General features: G+C 44.2%; 1 protein-coding gene across 9 annotated transcripts in view; it reads right to left on the reverse strand.

Moving 5' to 3' along the window:
* POU2F1 (POU class 2 homeobox 1) overlaps nt 1–13,163 on the reverse strand; it is a 111,368-nt gene extending 98,205 nt beyond the window's left edge. For all 9 annotated transcript variants that reach the window (XM_086617495.1, XM_086617485.1, XM_086617477.1 and 6 more), the window contains exon 1: nt 13,075–13,163. In XM_086617495.1, the coding sequence (XP_086473621.1) occupies nt 13,075–13,138 (64 nt within the window). In that variant the 5' untranslated portion in view covers nt 13,139–13,163. The remainder of the gene's footprint in view (nt 1–13,074) is intronic.
* Nucleotides 13,164–18,984: the final 5,821 nt, after the last annotated feature.

Genomic DNA, 18,984 nt, shown 5'->3' on the forward strand with positions numbered 1-18,984 from the left:
TAAGCAGTAATTAGGTTTACTTTGAGAGAGAGAGAGAGATCTGGATCATATTAGTCATCATTATCACATAATAAACAAGTCACAGTATCACGCATAGATGCTTTTTGGTTTGCTAGCAAGACCCGAAGAAAATAGAGAATAAAGATAAAATACACTGCAGTGAAGTCACTGTACTGAATTCATGACATCATAATTGTTGCCATGGCAACTAGCTAGTATCAGGCACAGAATACTGCCTTCACTGCAGAATCAAGAAGCACCTGTGCTGCCACAAAAGAAATGTTCTTATTCAAACACAAATCTAGTCAACAACACAGGAAATAAGATATTACTGTAAGTAGATTGCCTTTTCAATACCTCTTATTTTGTTCACCTGGTGCGAGACTTTTTAAACACTCGGGCACGCATAAAGAGGTCTGATAAGTATACATGTGATAAAAAGGGTCTAATTGAAAAAATGATGTTTTTCTTCCACAGTGTTCCTCAATTTCTCCAGTACAGAGCAATTCTTCTCTTTGCGCTTTCCTCTCCTATGCATATGACTGCAGTCATATACAACAAACCTCTGTTCAAACACAAAACACAGAGGGCAAAAACTCCAAAAAAAAGAAAGAAAACCACAAATGTTTTCCAGTTCTTATTTCAACAAGCCAGACAGAGTCAAACTGGAACTGTCACACAGCAGCAGAGCTAATTGATAAAGAACATATTCCACACTTAGAGCCCACAACTCCTTTTGTTTAAGGACTGCCCAGCAGACCCTTCAAATATCAGTCGTGTGTTTTTCACGCACTCGCTAAATGCAATGCTTCAAATCTGCAGGGCTCTGAGAACAGCCTGGGAGTAGCCTTCTTGTAAATAAAAACATCATCTCTTTTCCTCTCAACAGTCCTCTTTTACATAAGGAATATCTGCTATTCCCAGCTCCTCACCAACAACAAATACAACAGCTTCAGAAATTAAATCTTTTCCAAAAAAAAAGCTAAGCAGTTGACAATTTATCAGGTGACACTTAGGTTTGTGACTAACGGTTAAGTACTAAATGCAAAAATGCCACATTTGATGTTGCATTCTCAAATATTTGTTGAAATAAATCACTCAGCATTACAAAGGCACATAAAGGAAAACACACCTGAAAATGAACTTCTTCATTTTAACTTGCTAGGTCAGTAATACCAGACAGCATTTCACAGTTCAACCTTAGAGTTGATTAGCACCAAAGAAATTCTTTCAAAACAAATTTTAACAAACAGACCATGCTGTATATTGAAGTATAAAGTATAAGAACCATTGAGACAGCAAATGAGTAAAGAGCAATCCATAAATTATTGCTGGATGAAGGAACACTTCCGCACAGCCATATGTAATTAGTCAATGTGTCTAAACAGTTTCAGTATGCATTGATGGGTTTTCTCAGCTTCTAAGAAAACAAAACTGTCCTAGTCACCACTTAAACAACAGCACTGCATTTCTCTATTGGCTTCATGCCTTTGTTGGACACGTTCTCTATTGCTACCAAGTACACCGGTTACACTAGACCCAGAAGACAGAAGTACTGAAGTAACCTGCCCCTCCAGTCCCCGCTTTCTTTATAAAGACTGGCTCAACAAACGAGTATTAGACAAAGCAGAGAATGCAAACGAACAATTCCGATGCAGATGATTAGTAGACAGCTGTATCCCATGTGTTTGCCTTCAGTGTTCTCCTAGTATTATCTCACACAACCAGGAATGATGGTCACTACTTGAATGACAACACCAGGAAAATCCCCAGTTTAACTAACCTTCCACAGTATGAAGTGTACTTGAGAAATTACTATTGTTGACGACATATTCCAAGGAAATTGTCGAGTGTGTCAGCCTACTCGCTGCCAATGAAAAGTAAAGAAAATCCCCAGTTTAACTAACTTACTTAACTTACTAACTTTAACTAACTTACTTAACTTTTCCTTACTAATCCCAGTAAGGAAAATCCCCAGTTTAACTAACCTTCCACAGTATGAAGTGTACTTGAGAAATTACTATTGTTGACGACATATTCCAAGGAAATTGTCGAGTGTGTCAGCCTACTCGCTGCCAATGAAAAGTAAAGAAATGAACAATCTTCCCAATGTTTTTAAAAACCTTAGGAACAGATGTTGCCTTTGGCGATAACAACTTGTGTATGCTATCCTAATGCACCAAATACAGTTAAGACAACTGCCACAAACTCAGAAAACTGAAAGAAGCAAGTTGATAAAACCTCAAGCAAGTTACATCAGCAACACAGCAAAAACCTCAACTTCTCTGCAATTCTAAGTATAAATTTCTTGAAGTGTCTGTATTATACAATTCACAGACCTATTTGTGATGTGAATATAGGACAAATGGCAGCAACATTCCCTTCCTCATTAGTAAACACAGTACCTCCAGCTCTAACCCACACAATATGAAATCACTACTTAATAAGTAATGAAAAAGAACACCACTGTGCCTGCACTTAATTTTGCTTTTTTGAAAGACTGACAGATAAACCAATCCCTTAAGCAACTAATGCGTCTTCTCCGAGCGCACGCAGAAAATTATGGATTGTCTCAAGACTTTAGAGAGCTTTTTATATAATTTTAAAATGAACTTGTTGAAATTTTTATATAATTTTAAAATGAACTTGTTGAATTAGGTTTTCCCCACCAGTCCTTCTGTTAAGTATAACTTTTGCTTATGTTAACACTAGATGAGAGAATGAGAAGATGTAAGTGTTGGACTGCCTTTGTACACAGTATTTTTTCTTGTATTGTTCATTTATCAATATTATAACAGAGGCAACAACTGAAATTTTTCTGCTAGTATCTTTAGAGGATGTCCAGAACACTTGCCCACCTGACTAGAGACACCACAACACAACGAAACACTACCTGTCCCTCCTCTCTCTCCCAGCAAATCAAGTTGAAAAAGGCTAGGTAATTTAAGATGCCAAACAACTATTCTAACTCTTTATATCTTTATTCAAACTTTGATATACCAAATCCTTTCCACTGTTGCAGAGTTCATCACCCACGATTACAGAAAATTTAAGTGTATATTCATTTAAATACAATGCTATATCCTTTAAATTTAACTGTTAGTTTATAAATAGTTAAGTTTATCATAAATATTATTAAAATGTATTCCAAGATGTGCCTGGATCCACTTTCGATTTGAACTATGTTGAGAACAATATTAACAAAGTGGTTTTTTTCCCAACACAGGCATGGCTGAAGCATGTTCTCAGGAAGCGTTAGGGCACTGGGCTTTAGTCAGTCCCTTGTACATTTGGAACACGGCCCTTCTGCACCACTGAACTGAACCATGCAAGGTGCAACCATGTTGCAACTTGGTTCCAAATCAAATCATATCATTGTAAAACACAGCATTTTTATCTCTCAGAAATGAGAGAAGATTTTCTTTACAATGCCATTGCCTCTCTCTGTAATGAGAAAATGAATAGTCTTGAAATCAAATTAGTCCAAAAATTAAGCACATTTCTGTGGTCCCTGTTTGTAGGATAACTCTCAAACACACTCAAGACCCTCAGTGGGTCTTAAGCAGTTGAGAATCCACCCAGTTGTGGATCTTCTCCATAAACAGAGCAGCAACAGAGGCTGAATTTTTAACACCTACTCTCTTATCTTCCCCTTATCTTCACAAAGTAAGAGAGCAAAAGGAGCTTCCAGTTCTCTCATTCCCTGGTAGGGAAGTAGAAATTAGCAGGAAAGTCCTTGGAGTTGTTTCCGAGAGCGGGAAACGCACAGAACAGACAGGAACATCATCCTTCCTGAACTCTTTTATGGTGCTCCTGAGCACTTTAAGATAGGAAAAGAACCATGCACAAAACTTAAGACGGACTGAGAAATAAGCAGAAAGGTGTTTTCTTTTTGCAGGAGAATACTAAAATCACCATCCTGGCTCTGACCAAACATCTACCTGACTCTCCTCCAACAGCAGACACCTAGGAAAGACTATAAAAACAGGGCAAGCACAGGGATAGTTCCTTTGATTACATTCCCAAATGCCAAGAATTTGCAGCTCAGCACTTGCCTGAGCCAGAGGTGAAGAACAACATCCAACAGACTGCTTAGCCTTTCTTTGTACAACCTTACACACACTGAAAAAAGAAAACGGGTAAGCGGCAAAGGTTAGTTTAAAGCCAGACACATGAAAAAAATCTGCAACTCTAGAAGACACTGGGTTTTTGCAAAACTGAGTAAAATCAACTTTGGAAAACAATCAGGTTTCTAGTTTAGACTTTTCCACCTAACGTGTCCTCATTTGAGAATTTTGACTAAAAGTCTGTCCTACAACTGGTGCAACTTCAACATGTTTTTCTAGGGCTGCGGTTGGCAAAACTCGATAGGCAGCAGTGCAGGCTGGCAGCTGATGGCTTCTTCCTTACTTTGGCGCACCCATCCTCACCAAAGAGGAGCTATGCTGGCAGTAAAATAATAGTTGGATAAAGGTTAGCAATGATGCTATTCAAACAACTTGCTGTGTCAGACAGTGTGACTGATGTGAAGTCAGAAGCTACTAGACCTCAGACTAAATAAATATGCAGAAGTTCTCAACTGTTCTGAAAGATACTCCTAAGTCCCCAAGTTTAGTTAGCTTTGTTGCCATAAGCTAACGTAACTATATTGCGACTGAAATGGAACAGTAAGTAAAAATAATCCTATGATAAAAGTCCGTTTAAGGGAAATGACTTGTAAATCACATGCTTCACTTCAGATACTGGAAATACTCACATAACAATTTACCTTGTGTAGTTCAGATCAACGTAAGTTCAATTGAAACAGAAAAGTACCACCGGAAAGTTCAATAGCACCTGAAAAGGACCGTGTCTTTCTAACACTGAGAACAGACACCTTCATTCAGAAATAAACGTTACAAGTGGAAAGTTACTGCTCCCTTTGCCCTCCTACCTCCAGTTTCTCCGCACAATCCCAACCCATTTCTGCCAGCAGCTAGGACACAGTTTTACACAGGCTCTGTCAAAACAGCCAATGGTCCAGAAAGTGATGGCCCAATACTCTGCTTATGTTCCTGCTTCTTTCTGGCAGTAGCCCACCCTTAAACTGGATTAAGTTTAACATGAACTGTACCCTCAGGTATGATGACAAAGCAACTCAGACAATCCCTCACTCACAGATTTCAATCAGAATGATCTGGGCTACTTTAGGCAGCTTAGATCACAGTCTTTACTAACCCAGCTAATTTTAACTGAAATGGATTAGACAGTACCCAAACGGGCAGAACCACAAGAGATGCAGGGGAACATGAGACTCCCAACAGTCAGAAACAGTAATGACTTCTACTACTACAATCAGAGCTACAAGAAACTGTCCCCAGTCCAAGCTTTCTGGTACTTTTTCCAAAGCATGTGTGCATGCAGCTGTGTGTACATGCATTGGAGGATGAGACGGGAAACATTCCTGGAGGAGCTGGTAGGAAGGGGAGGTGGCATTTCCTGGCATATCCATACCCCTGCAGCCTTAGAAATAAGCAGATTCAAATATCTATTTAAACCTACATTTGAAAATTCAAGTAAAAGTGACAACCTACTAACGATCAGCAGGTAAGAAACAAAATTATGAATAATTAGAAAGGCATCTTTGCAACAGGATTCCTGTAAGGAACTTGAATCTTGTTTCTCATTCAGCAAACGGTATTAACTATTAACACAGAAATGAGCAATTAATCAAACATCCGAGTCATTTCTAGCTGTATTCACTGTATTACTGCTCCCCCTCAGCTATATCCAAGTAGTGTAAAGCTGCAACTTCACACTGGTATGGTCAGGCACAAATTATTAAGTCACATGGTATTTTTCAAATAAAACTGAATCATCGAAAGGACAAAGAGAACAAATAGCGAAGGAGCTCACTGCAAAAAGGATGGCGACTTCCTACCAGCCCTTAAAGAAAAGGAGAGGAAAAAAGTAGCAAGCTACGTCTCCAGCCTGATTCAACGGTTTTTCCTACACTTATTTTAAAGTCTTCAACTGTATTTCCTATTTTAGCTGTTCGTATCTTCCTTTTCCAAAACTTCATGCCCTGTCATACAGTGTCAAACATGCTATATATGCTAGTTCATTTCTATACAGTCAAATCTGATTTCTGGGAAGAAAAAAATAAAAGGAATGATGAGTAAAAGGTTCCTTGTCACAATATCACGATTTATAGAAAAGATAAATCTGTCTCAGAGTGATAGTGTTAAATAGTTGAAGCAGTTATGCTTGAGTTTTTTGTGGTTTATTTGGGGGTTTTTTTTCAAGGTTGCTTTGCAGGGATATCAGTCCAAAATTTAGCAGAAGTAACAGCGCCTGTAATTTCCCGAGGGCTTTTGCCAACATGTCCTTTTAAGCTACAGTCCTTTTTAGAGAGGTGTCTCACTGTAAGCAGCACTAAAACAATGGCAGCCACTTAAAGGTCTCATCCACAATTTTTATTTAAGAGTTTCTGTCATGGCTACCATTAATGCAATCATACCTATGATAGCACAAACCACACCAAATTTTCAGCATCTACTGGTTTCTAAGCTACGCTTGCTTAGGTGCAGTTTCATCACCGACTTCAGTGATCTATGTACAGCCTGCTGCTAGAATAGGAGATCCAGCATAGTGCCCATGGCTATACATTCCCATCGCTTCCCTTGGGCCAGTATCATTTTAGATCAACTTTGAGTTCATCACCTCAATCAGCTGTGGTTTCAGAGTGTTTTATGTCAATCTGAAAGCAAAGCTATACCATACAACTAAGCTAACCAGAACACTTACTGCTGCTTTTGAAAAGAGGAAGCTTCATTTCTCTTCCTTCCTTTCCCTTCCTCCACTTTCACTCATATGGTTCTATGCTCTCTCTTGCACTTGAAGGCCCTTGTTGAGCAAACTTCAATTCACTAATCAAAGATCTAAAACGCTCTGGGACTAATTTTCCACCAGGTTAGCAAGTTAAGCTAGAGCATCCCGGAAACCAGTAGGTGCTAGGCTGGGTGCCAAGTAAGTGATAGGATCACATGGCTGAGAGAACGACTCGCCATTTATGCCAACAGGAAAGCCATCAGAGAAAATGAAATTATGAGAAGACTTGGGTCAACACATGTGCTTCTTGTTCCCTTCCTTGATTGGTACTGCTATTTGCCTAATCTCATTGCAAGCCAGTGCAGAGAGCTAAACCAACAAAAAAACTATTCATTATTTTTGGCAAGGCTTGTTTTCTGCCAATTTAATTCCCTGAACTAGCTCAGCAAAGGAATCAGGCAAGCATCTGCACCAGTGCAGAGAAGGGAGCCAGAACACACAGGGAGATGAGGACAGGCTGGGGCTGATTTAAACTGTCATTGAACTGCATTCCCTACAGCAGATCTACATCACATCGTAGTTAGAACTGACAGTAATCTGTGCCTTTACAACAGGAGGCCTTCATCGCTGATGAGAGTACAGGAACAGTACCAGCACTGAAACATCCTAAGTCAAGTTTAACCTGGGCACGAGCTTGGATGATTACATGTAAAAGCAAAAGAATCATAGTACTCTTAAATTCAGAAATATTACAAAACGTTAGCTAATTATTCACCCAGCAACACCCCTGTGAACATGTGCTCTGTAATTCTCATCACACAGATTTAGCCCAGAACAGCAAAGCAAGCAAAACCGGTGACAAACTCAGAATTGGAACCCAGTAAATCCTCTATACCAAACCAACACTTCATCACTCAACTGTGTTGTTCATTAACCCTAAACTAATTCAATTAGCCAGTAGCAGTCTATAAAAAACTCCTTTTGCAAAGACTTTGTAATGCACTACAGAGCTCAGAATTTATAACACAGTTCTGTTAACAAATGTGGATATTTCCTTGCTAGTTGTGAAATAAGAAACTAGGGAAAGGAATAATATGGAGATCTTAAGTAATTACTTCCTTTTCTACATAGAAAAGTAAGCGTGCATGAGCAGCACGAGGGCCTATTCACACAGTTCAAGAAATTTAATGCAAAGAACTATTGAAAGGCAAATACATCTATGCATATGTTTTTTCTCAGATTAATAATTGTCAGTTTCAAGTGAAACGCAAACAATTACTTAATACACACTAACCAAGACCAGTACCGTTCCTTAATTTTATCTCCCACGCTCAGTCCAACAAATCCCACGGTTAACTTGCCCTGTATAACAATGTAGCACACTAGGAAAAGGGGTGGGAAAATGTGTTAACACAGAAGCAAATCTCTGCTCTGCAGTAGTAAACAGGCAGCACTGTAAGTCTATCCAGCAACATGAGATGGTCTTTCATTCACATACTAGCTTAAGCACCCAAACCAAGCATATCACATTTGGGACACTCAAGTCATACTTAATTTTGTTCAACACCTTCTTTCCTCTTTGTCACAGAGGCCAAAAATACACATGTCATAAAAGACGGTAATTTGCCAGGACTGTCACCGATTCTCTCGTGATGAAAATAATAAAGCTGTAAGTGCAAGTAGCAGAGGCTGCCTAATTGTCAGCTATATAAAGTACGAGTATAAAGATGATTGTCCTACGGGCAACAACTGTTTGAGGGGAATAGAAAATAATGCTGGAAAAAAGGTAAGAAAAGTCTACGACTCGATTTGCACATTAAAAGCGCTGTAATCTGTTTTGAAGTCTTGAACTCTGCAGGAGCCAAAATTTGAAGAAAGCAAATGAAAACTTATTGCATGTTACAAAAAAAAAAAAAAAAAAAAAGACTGCAATTTCGTCAGAAAACCAGGAGAGAAAACCAGCATGCCTATGGAGGAGATGGAACACTATTTAACAGAAAGAAGCTGGATGACAGGTAGATCAAGCAAAAACATTCTGGACAACATGGACAAAACATTTACCCCAAAATTCTTTGCATCCTTGCACATCTGAACATAAAGAAAACAGCAAAAATGTGCTACTCTAAAAGCGGAATTTACTGCTTCAAATTTGACAGAGATTATTTAAGTGACAATGGTGTTCAAAGTCTCATTTTTCTGGGCAATACGTTATTACGATTGAGCAGAAGTAGGAACAACGCTTCTTCACACCGCGTAAAAGACGTCTAATGCAGAATATGTTGGTGCTTCCTAGGTTTAACAGGCAGACTGAGTTGAAGGCTACCTGACTGATTCCGTCAAGTGAGGCAACTCCGGATATCACCATTACTTGCTAAGACAAGCATTCAGAAGCTATCCACCTTCAGCATCAGGAAGTCAGTATTAACACTTGCTTGAACTATTACTGCAGGCTAATCTTTGAGAAATTGTTAGTGACAGCAAACCTGAGATTTTTTTTTCCTCTTAAAATGACAGAGTGGGAAGCTCAGATTCTTCCCCCTTCTAGGAAGTAAGGAGTAAGCTCAAGATCCTCTAGTTGCAAAACCACCGTACTGACACACACCTTCCCGACTCTGCCCCACATGCTGCAGCCTGGCTACTGATGCAGCTTAGCCTATTTTCCACCCAGCTGTCAGACTGGTAAGTTTTGGTCAGTTTTGAGAAAGAAAAGAAAAAAAAGAATATAAAAGAAAAATAAGGCAGAGCCACCTTGATAACAGAGCAGAGGTAATCAGTCAGTGGAACTATCTCATGGGGAGGACAAGCCTTCCTTCTGTCCCTAATAAAATAAAAGCTGAAACGACTGCCAAAATAGGAGAACATCTTTCCCTGGCAAGAATTAGGAAGCACTGCAAAGTATCACAACCCTCCACTCTTGCCACAGCCAGGTAGTTCATAGGAAAGAAAAACGTACTTATTTTACTCTCCACCTACCACTGATAGAAAAGGTCCGAGAAGCTTAAAATCTGACACCCATCAGTGATAAACTAACGTAAAAGTCCTTACTCCAGACTGAGAAGAAATACCCACGCACTAGTCTCAGCACCTTCTGACAAGCGAAGATGACACCAGGGCTTGGAAAAGGGGCTTCCCACAAACATGTTGCCTATGGACTTCACTGGTGAAGACATATTTCTATCTGCGTCACGTTCCAGTAAAATTTTAAGCTACAACACAGGCACACAAATATATGTTTGAGAGAAATACAATGTATTTTGGCATGTAAATACCTGAATTCAGAATTATAAACCCCAGCACAAGGCCACTGTCCAGTATTCCATTCTATAAAAACTACTAAAACGTCAGTGACAAAGAAATTTTGTTTGCAAGAGGCAATGTACATTTTTATCATGCTGGATAAAATATCTACAGTCTCAGCAGTGGTTAAATTGCTGCTATAAAGGAAATTGTCCTCAGATAAATGGTTTCCCTATGAGAAGGTTTCAGTGCTACACCTCACCCCAGGTCAATAAATCAAATTAACTGCACCTTGTCCTCTGGCCAATGACATCATCGGCTTGACCACATCTTGTGAAACGAGTGCAAAAACATACGCTATTTAAGGCATGAAATCATATTACTGCTTTTTGTCCAGCCAGCCTTGTGCTGTTGGTCTGCGAAACAGTCAGTCACCTGAACAGTCTCATTACCGCTTCTACAGATTTTTTCTTCTAGTATTCAAGGCCTGTCTTCACCAAGGGTGAAGAAAAAGGATAAACAAACTGAGTCATTATTTTTAAATCAAAATGCTTTCCATTAGCTGCAGCGTAGCATTTTGTGACAAATTAAATTTAGACCCAAACTACAAAATACGCCGTCTGTATTTGTATGTGAACTCTCTTCCTAGTCATGTTTCAAAGATGTTTACATGCTAATCTGGCACTGCTACTTTGAAGTACCCTGCTGTTAGGTCTTTTTTCTCCACAGGGTGAAAACAATGGTCACTAATGAAAACCTACACAGTTTTATCTGAAACCCATCCCTGCATAATTTATATATTTTTTTTAAATTACTGCCTCCTTCTAATAAAGCAGTCCATGTGTTTTCTTTCTAAGTAGACTAATATCTGGTTTAAAACTGAATTACTCCAGACAATTTAAGAGGATTAATTTCAATTTTCACTTGGTGTTCTTATGACACAATCATGGAAAACTTATCTTCCTTTCTAGACTCTGTACTGCCTAGTAGTATCTTCTGTCTTGAAAGCCAAATCTAAATGAAAGGAAAAAAAAAAAAAACACCACACACCAACCCAGAAGAGTCAAAGATACAAGCAGCGACAAAAGCATCTGACACACTGCACTGTTAAACTGCATCCACACTAAGCAAAAAGGTGGTGAATAAGATTATCTTCAATGTATTCAATTCTGTTTGTGTTCAGAGGGAGAAGGAAAGCTGTTCAGATTTTGAGTGTGTCTTCTATAGCTCTCTCTCAGTGCCAGGAAACGTAAATTAGAAGCAACTCTCCTTTAAGGAAAAGAATCAAGGACAAAGGGACCAAAAATGCCCAAGCCTCTGAAAAGCAGATATGAAAGGAACAGCTTTACAGTCTTGAGTTGCTATAAATTAAAAATAAGCTCCTTATTTAAAAGACATGAGTGTTTGAGAATCTATGAGCAGATCTGATGCTGCTCAAGCCCCAGGAGGGTTTTGGTTTTGCTGGCAGGGGTGGAGTGGAGATGGGGGGGTCATTTTGGTTATTAGTAAATAAATCAAGCAGCAGAGAGCAAGGCCTAGGCGCCTGCCAGAAGAGCCAGGGCCTCGCTCCCCCCTCCTCTCCTCGCACGGCCTGGGTTTGATCTCGGGGCCCTGTGGGTTGCCAAGAAAATTTAAAAAAAGCGAGAGAGCGAGAAAGAAGAATCATATTGAACCACAAAAGCACATGGGGCGAATGTAAAATATAAACACGGCGTTGGGCTCTGAGTGGCTGTTATTAAAGGTCTGAATTACTAAACATGAGAGGCGGGGAAAGCCAGGCGGCCATTTCAATAATATAAACCTCCCCGAATTAGACATTATTCAAATGAGAAGGAGAGGGAGAGAGAGAGACAGCGAGGGAGAGGGACGGGACCCGCACCCCCAGTGCCAGCCCACCGGGGCTGCCGCGCCGTCCGCCCCCGCCCCAGCACCCCGGGCGCGGGTCCGATGCCCGGCACCCAAGGGGCCTGCTCCGGGGCCGCAGCACCCCGCTCCCCCCGAGCCCTTGGGGCTGCGGAAGCAGGAGGGCGAAGCGGGGGAGGAGGGCAAACACCGCCGGGGCAAATCCAGCCCTCGGGGGTGCAAACGCGCGGCCCCCCCGTCGGACTGGGGCACGGAGAAACTCTGCCCGCACACCCCCCAAGTCACCCCACACCGAACCCAGCCTTTACGGGGGCGGGGGGCTCGAAATAAAAAGCCGAACCACGCTCTCGTCCTACCCCTCCCTGAGGCCATCCGCACCCATCCACCCCATGCCTGCAGGCCCCGGACTCTGGGGAAATAACCCTGGCTGGGGGGGACGCGGGGGAGGGCGGGGGGGTAACGAGACGAGAGATGAGGAAACCAAGTCTTTCTCCCTCGCCCGGCCCCACCGAGGGGCCAGCACCCCCCGTCCCCCTCCGACCTGCCGCCGCCACGCCGGCGGGGGGACCCTGTCCCCCTCGGGGGGCCGCCCGCCTTCCCCCCCAGCCCGGCGGGCCGTGCCCCCTCCCGCGGCCCCCGCCGGGACCGCTCCAGCAGCATCCTCCCCCCCCCCGCCATGAATATGTAAAACGGCTTTTATTGTGGGCGTGCGGGCCGGGAGGGAGCCCGGCCGGGTGGCGGCTAGCCACCTCCGACCGCTTTTGGGTGCGGGGATGTCTCCCCCCCGCCCCCTCCCCCCGCCCGGCTTCCCCCCCTCCACCCACGCCGACTCCCCACCCCGACCCCACCGCCTCGCCGCTGCGCCGCCGCCGCCCCCCATCGCCCCGCTGCCTGCCCCGGCGCCGGTGCCCCGGCGGGCGGGCGGGTGCGAGTGCGGCTCCGTGTGAGGGAGCGGGCGGGCGAGGGAGGGAGCGTGTGTGTGTGTGTGTGTCTCCCCGCACGGGGAGGCTGCTTTCCTTCTTCCCCCCCCCTCCCGCTCCCTCCTGTGCCGTTAATTATAATAATCCTGAGTACTAATAAATTATGCTAAGCGGGGCGGGCGGGCGGCGGGGGGGCCGCGTGTGCGAGTATGAATATGAATATGTAAAATGCAGTAATGATTACCTGCCGCTGCCGCCACCGCCGCCGCCGAACTCTCATCTTGACTCGCTGCTCCTCCGTCCGCCATTTTGAATATTTTAACCAAAATCGGCCGCCCGATAAACCCTCCCTCGCTCCCGGCCCCCCTCCCTCCTCCCCTCCCCCTCCCCTCCCCCTGCCGCGCGCGCCCCCTCCCCCCGCCGCCCTACTGCGCAGCCGCCAACCCACCGCGCCGCGGCCTCGCTCTGCGCCTGCGCAAACTTCGCTCGCGTTTCTCTCTCTCGCTCTCCTCCTCCCCCGCCCTCCCCGCCCGCTTTCCAGTCCGGCGTGAGGTGCGCCGCTGCGCATGCGCTGATTGAGCGCACTCGCTCGCCGCCTTCCCCCCACACCCCCCCGGCAGGTTTCGCGCCTGCGCAGTGCCTTCCCTATACCTCTGGCCGAGGGCTCGTTAACGCGCGAGGCGCCGCGCAGCGCGCGCTAGCGTTCCAGTTGCTCCCGCCGCGTGCCGCTGCGCCGGGGGGGGGGGGGGGTGGGAGGGGGCGCGGGCGCTTGCGCACTGGGGCTCCCGGCGGGAGCGGGGCGGGGGGCGCAGCCCGACCCCCCGCGCCCCCCGGGCTGTGGCGGGGGGTGGCGGACGGCGCAGGGCCGGGGCATGGGGCGTGCTGCCCCTCCCCGCGGTGCCGGGCGGGCGGGGGGGGTGCCCCCTGCGGCGCGGGGGGCTGCTTCGCGAAGCGAAGGACGCTACGGGTTAACGGCGGCGGGGCAGGCGCTAGCGGCAGGGAGGAGCCGCTCCCGGCGAAGGGAGTGCTCGCAGCCCTGTCTGGTGAAGGCTGCGTTAACCGTTCGGCCGCCAGACCCGACGGGGAGTAGCGGCAATGGTTAATCGTGGTGGCAAAGGAGAGGCAGCTGGGTGACGGCAGCTTCAAATAAAACCGGCGGGCTGAACGGGCGGTGGGAAAAGGGGCTGTGTCTGCAAGGGGTCGTGTGAAAACAGCTAGTCGTGACCGCGTCTGCACGGCAGGTACTCCGCAAAACTAGTCCCCCGTCCAGAAAAACGAATTGCATACGGAGAAAATGAGGTAGCAGAACCTGCAGTTGTGCGTGGAGGAAGGCGTGTAGTGGTGGTCCCGTTTTCCTTCAGGAAAGAGCAATTAAAAGGAAACGGTTCCCTTTTTGAAGAACCCACTGTAACGTGCTCCTCGTTCTGGGTCGTGCAATGCTCCTGGGGTGTCTTTCCGAAACAAGCATTTCATCCTCTTCCCTTTCCACATCCAATTTTACTAAACTGAAAGGAAAAGCGAGTCAGGCTTCATGCCTCCCTCATTAAAAGGGAGTAAATAATAAGAGACTAGGTGGACAGGCAAAATTAGATTTAGATTCGAAACTTCCCAATCAGGACAAGCAATCAGCTAAACAGGAAGAGTGGCGAAACTTTGCTGATTCTTGACAAATTTGGCAGAGGAAAAATAAAACATGCTTGTATTTTTAATATTTCATAACTACATGTTATCCCTGAGCTTTGTAATGTACATCCATAAAAAGAAGAAACAGAAGGTGGTATAGAATAGTGTTCATTAAGGGCTCAGTTTTAACGTTTTCCAAGAGTCATTAAATTCAATGGGTCAGAGTCCCAGCCAAATTTTCTTCTAGGGCTCAAACAAAATCTTGTGCAATAAGAGAAACTGGCAAGGATCCGTTCTTGCATGTTGTTGCTGAAGAAATTACGAGTCGTATCAGAGGCAGTCACTAGATTTTTTTCATTGGTAGGGAAGAGCCAAAAAGGAAAGGCTGAGGGAGGGAGACAGCAGGGTTTCTCTCCAAGGGTTGACTCAGAAAGGTAATTTTGACATATTTATTTTAAAATAAGTTCCTCTGGTAATGGGATTTTTTTTTTTTCCACACTGTAAAATAATCTCCTGATACTGCAAAAAACATTAGTGAAAATGGACTGCTATGAAAGCAAAAAGCTTCCTCTAACACTAATCCTACTCTTGCACATTCATTTGATGATATTCCATACCAGTAATTAAGCGCTTTGTCTCTCAAAGATCTGTGTTTAACTCACAGAAGTGAAAATGTAAACAAAGGCTTATTGTTGCGCTCCTCTTCTGTTCAGCCATGATCCTCGCAGGCCAGTTAATCCAGTTTTATGGCCAGGTTATACCAGCACTGCAGCACACAGTGGCTGCACCATGACAGATAAAGGTGTAGAGAAAGGGCTGCCTAGATTAAGACTCTGCACAGCTCTAATCCTGCCTACGCTGAATATTCTCTCCTGTATCTTCCCATCTCACCCGTAGACTCTCCTCAGTCCTGCATGCTACTTCCTAGTAACCTCCTCCCTGATATTAGCAGCTTCTCGCCGGGGAGAATTCGCTCCCATTACCACACCTGATTTAGCCTTTGCTCTTGCTCAGCGTCTGCACAGTTAGCTGGAACCTACGGCTGCCGAAGAAAAGCTATCCGAAAACAATTAGTTACTAGATTTTTTTTCTAGTAGTTGCTAACCTGGTCTGTGTTTTCTAATTGACCCGCTCTAAAGAGGACTTCATTCTGTTTGGCCACATAGCCGCTCTCCCTCTCTCTTTAAAGATTGCTCTGGGCCCATGCCTGCATTCTCTTCTCTAGCTTACTTTGAATGTGTCTCTATCTGATGCCTTCCCCAAGGTGTCGTACATCCCTGTGGCTATATATCCAGGAAAGCTGGCCAAATCATTAGTGATGAATAATTTATCAGATAAAATTTACCTCTATTTCAGTTGTGAGTTGTCTGCAAACAGCTTGTGATTTCTGCAAACTTATTATTTGATGTTACTTGCCGCGTAGTGCCTGACCGGTGTCTTACTCGTGAGCATCTTGCTGGATCTGAGATAATTGGACACGATGGTGATACAAAGCTTAGTCCTACGAGAAGCTGAGCACTCTAGATTCATTTCACAGAAAGACTTAAGTGGGAAACTGAGTTGCTGGCTGCAGTCAGCAAGACTGGGCTTACGCTGGTGGTTAAGAACGCACTTACATCCTCTGCTGAAACAGAGCCCAAAGCAGCGAGCGCCTTGCAGAGCTCCGTGTGTCTGTTCTCTGACTGGACTTGTCAGCCTCGTAGAATCACATCTTCCAGGGATTTTGCTTTAAAAATGTCTTCTGGCAGTGAAAAACAATACAGTATTTAAAATCAATGCACCTGTAAAGGGAAGAAATACTATTTCAGGATCTCTTAAAGCTCTGCTGTATATCTGTGTCTGTTGTTTTGATTTTCATCCAGATACCTTCTGGTTCCTAGACCTCCTCGGCCTGCTCTACTTGTGCCCGTAACCCCAAATTTTCTATGATGGCTATATTACCTTCTGAATTCTCTCTCTCTTGCTAGAATTAATTCAGTAGTGTTTCAGAGACCATTTTTTTTTGCTAAGGTGGGGAGGCAGAGGACAAAAGAAACACAAGGTGGGAAGGCAGGGGGCAAAAGAAACACAAATTGCAATATTTAAGCAAAAAGCACATTGGGAAGGAAATTCTCCTTTTCCCCGCACAGCTCTAATGTATTAAGAGAAATTAAGAGCAAACTTATCTGCTCTGCTCCAATTCCACTGTGCTGTTCGGATGTGAATCCCAGATGCTGCTTTTCTCACACAATGTCCCCTCCCTCTATCATGTTTTCTTCCCATCAGATTTCTCTCCAAGGAGGCCCCGTTTCTAGAGTCATGTTTGCTTCAGCTTTCCCTTTTGTCCTACAGGTACTGCAACAGAGGCTTCTGCCTCAGAACAGTCAGTTCTTTGCCCCTTATGCTTTCATACATACCTCCCAAAACCCTCTCCATTCCTTTCACTTTCAGACTGCTCAGATTGTCTCACTTTTAATTAAATTTACCTTTATGTCTCTGTCTGTTTACCATTTTCATGTGTAATACACACCCTTACGGAGAGACCAGCAGTCTCTCTGTTACAGTCTCTGTAATAGTTACAGAGGTTACAGTCTCATTTTTTTTAACATGCTGCAGATACGAGCAGCAAAAGGTAATCCATGTCTCAAGAACCTTGCAATTTAGAGAGAGGGCAGGCAAAGAAGGAGGGAAAAATAGGATTAGTAGCTCCTGGATCAAGGAGGAGAAGTGAAGGAAAGCAATATAAAAGACTTTGCATAGTTCCTCCAGTGTCTCAGCAGAGACAATAGTACTCGGACCCGGACCTAGGTGCTCCATCCGAGGCTGTACAGTTCAGTAGTTTAACCACAAAGCTGTTTTTCCTTTCTCTCCAGTGTTGCTCCCAACCCTCCTCCTGTTCTCCAGTGTGAAAGAGGCAGTCCACTCTTGCCCCTGAGGCTTGGGATCCACGAGTACCTTTTTTTCCCAGTATTAGGCTCTGCCTCCTCTTTAGAGCTCCTTCCTATGTGCCTCGTGAGTGCTGAGCACAAACAGCAGAAGAGGGTTGGAGACTGTCCATTGCATATGTAGGTTGTTTTTTTCCCCTACACAATCCTCGGGCTGCTTTGACCAGATTGCTTTCTAGCTCTGTTTCTGTCCCTCTTTTGTTGTCTCTGGATTGGAGAAAGGATGACCCCGAATCTCTTATGTCTGAGAGTTGTTGCCAATCCTCTGAATCTCCCAGCTAATGAAACAGTAGCAGGAAAGTTGTACCATGTCATAATACTCTGCCCCTCCCAGGTACAGTTTACTGCTTTTTTGGGAGATAAGAAATGGAGCACGGATGAAAAGAAACATGGTTTTCATTTTCATATTTAAAAAAAACCCTGTAATTCAGAACCTTCACACATCCTCAGGAAAGGGAGAGGTAATCACTAAGAGGACACTTATCTTTTCAGGTGAGTTTTTCAATCTATTTCTCACTCTCTGCTGCTTTGGGTGCACTTGCTTTTTCTAGCTCAGTTTTTTGTATGCATTTCAATGGTTGTCATCAATGCAGCATCTGAGTGCCTTCCAATTTTAATCAATTACACCTTACAAATCACCAACTTAGGAGATTCAGGAAATTATCACTGTGCTTTTTTAGCAATAGTGAACTAAGGCAGAGAAATTAAGTAACTTGTCTTCAGTCGCGTGTGTGCTGGGCATCCCAAGAAGAGGAGCCCCCAATTCTCTGTGTTGTGCCTTGATTGAGAGACTCTGTTCAGTTTGTTGTCGTTCCTCTCACAGAGATCCACAAGACTGGCTCCATCTTTACCTGTCTCTCTACTCCGAGAGGGGCAACAGTAGGGTCCTACCACTCGATGCAGATCTCTTGGGAAATGGGATTTGCAATAGCCTGATTCAAGTTGCCATTCAAAACTGCCACAGATCTGTTTTCAGTGGTTTTCTCTGCCTCCCCTTCCTAGAAGGGAACCCTTAGAATTTTTTGGTATCATTTTTTGTTCTGAAGATTGTTAACTGAGAGTTGGAAAATGTTCAGGTAATGCAGGGAGAGAGGCTGCAGTCTGGCAGACCCCATATAGAAGGACAAACTCTGTTTTGCACCTATATGAAAAAGAGGGCTGAACTCCTTTTTTCAACCAGATGCACAGGGCTCTTTCTGCTGTAGACCTTGGGACTGCTTTGGTGCCGCTTTACATGAGGACCCAAATTGTTTTTGACCTCGGTGAAGAGGGGGCCAAGATGGACACATCTGACACCTTTTAGCAACCGCAAGGTTTTCTGTAGAATAGACACAGCCTATGAAACAAACACACAGCTGGAGTTAGGGTGCTTTTGAAAACATTGTCTTTATTCTCTATCTCCCTTTCTTCCAGGACAGGCTCTTTGCTTATTCCCTCTTCAGAAAGGGACTTTTCTGGCACACAGCCTAGCCTGGCTGGAGATTAGGGATTCTCTCTGCCCCTTCATCCTTGAATATTTCCTTTTAATTTCACAGTTTAAATTCCAATTGTGTAATTACATTCTGCCTACCCCAAATTCCTCTGTAATTTCAATTGGACACGGTGTC

This window comes from Tauraco erythrolophus, chromosome 1 (assembly GCF_009769465.1).
Source record: "Tauraco erythrolophus isolate bTauEry1 chromosome 1, bTauEry1.pri, whole genome shotgun sequence".
Lineage (NCBI taxonomy): Eukaryota > Metazoa > Chordata > Aves > Musophagiformes > Musophagidae > Tauraco > Tauraco erythrolophus.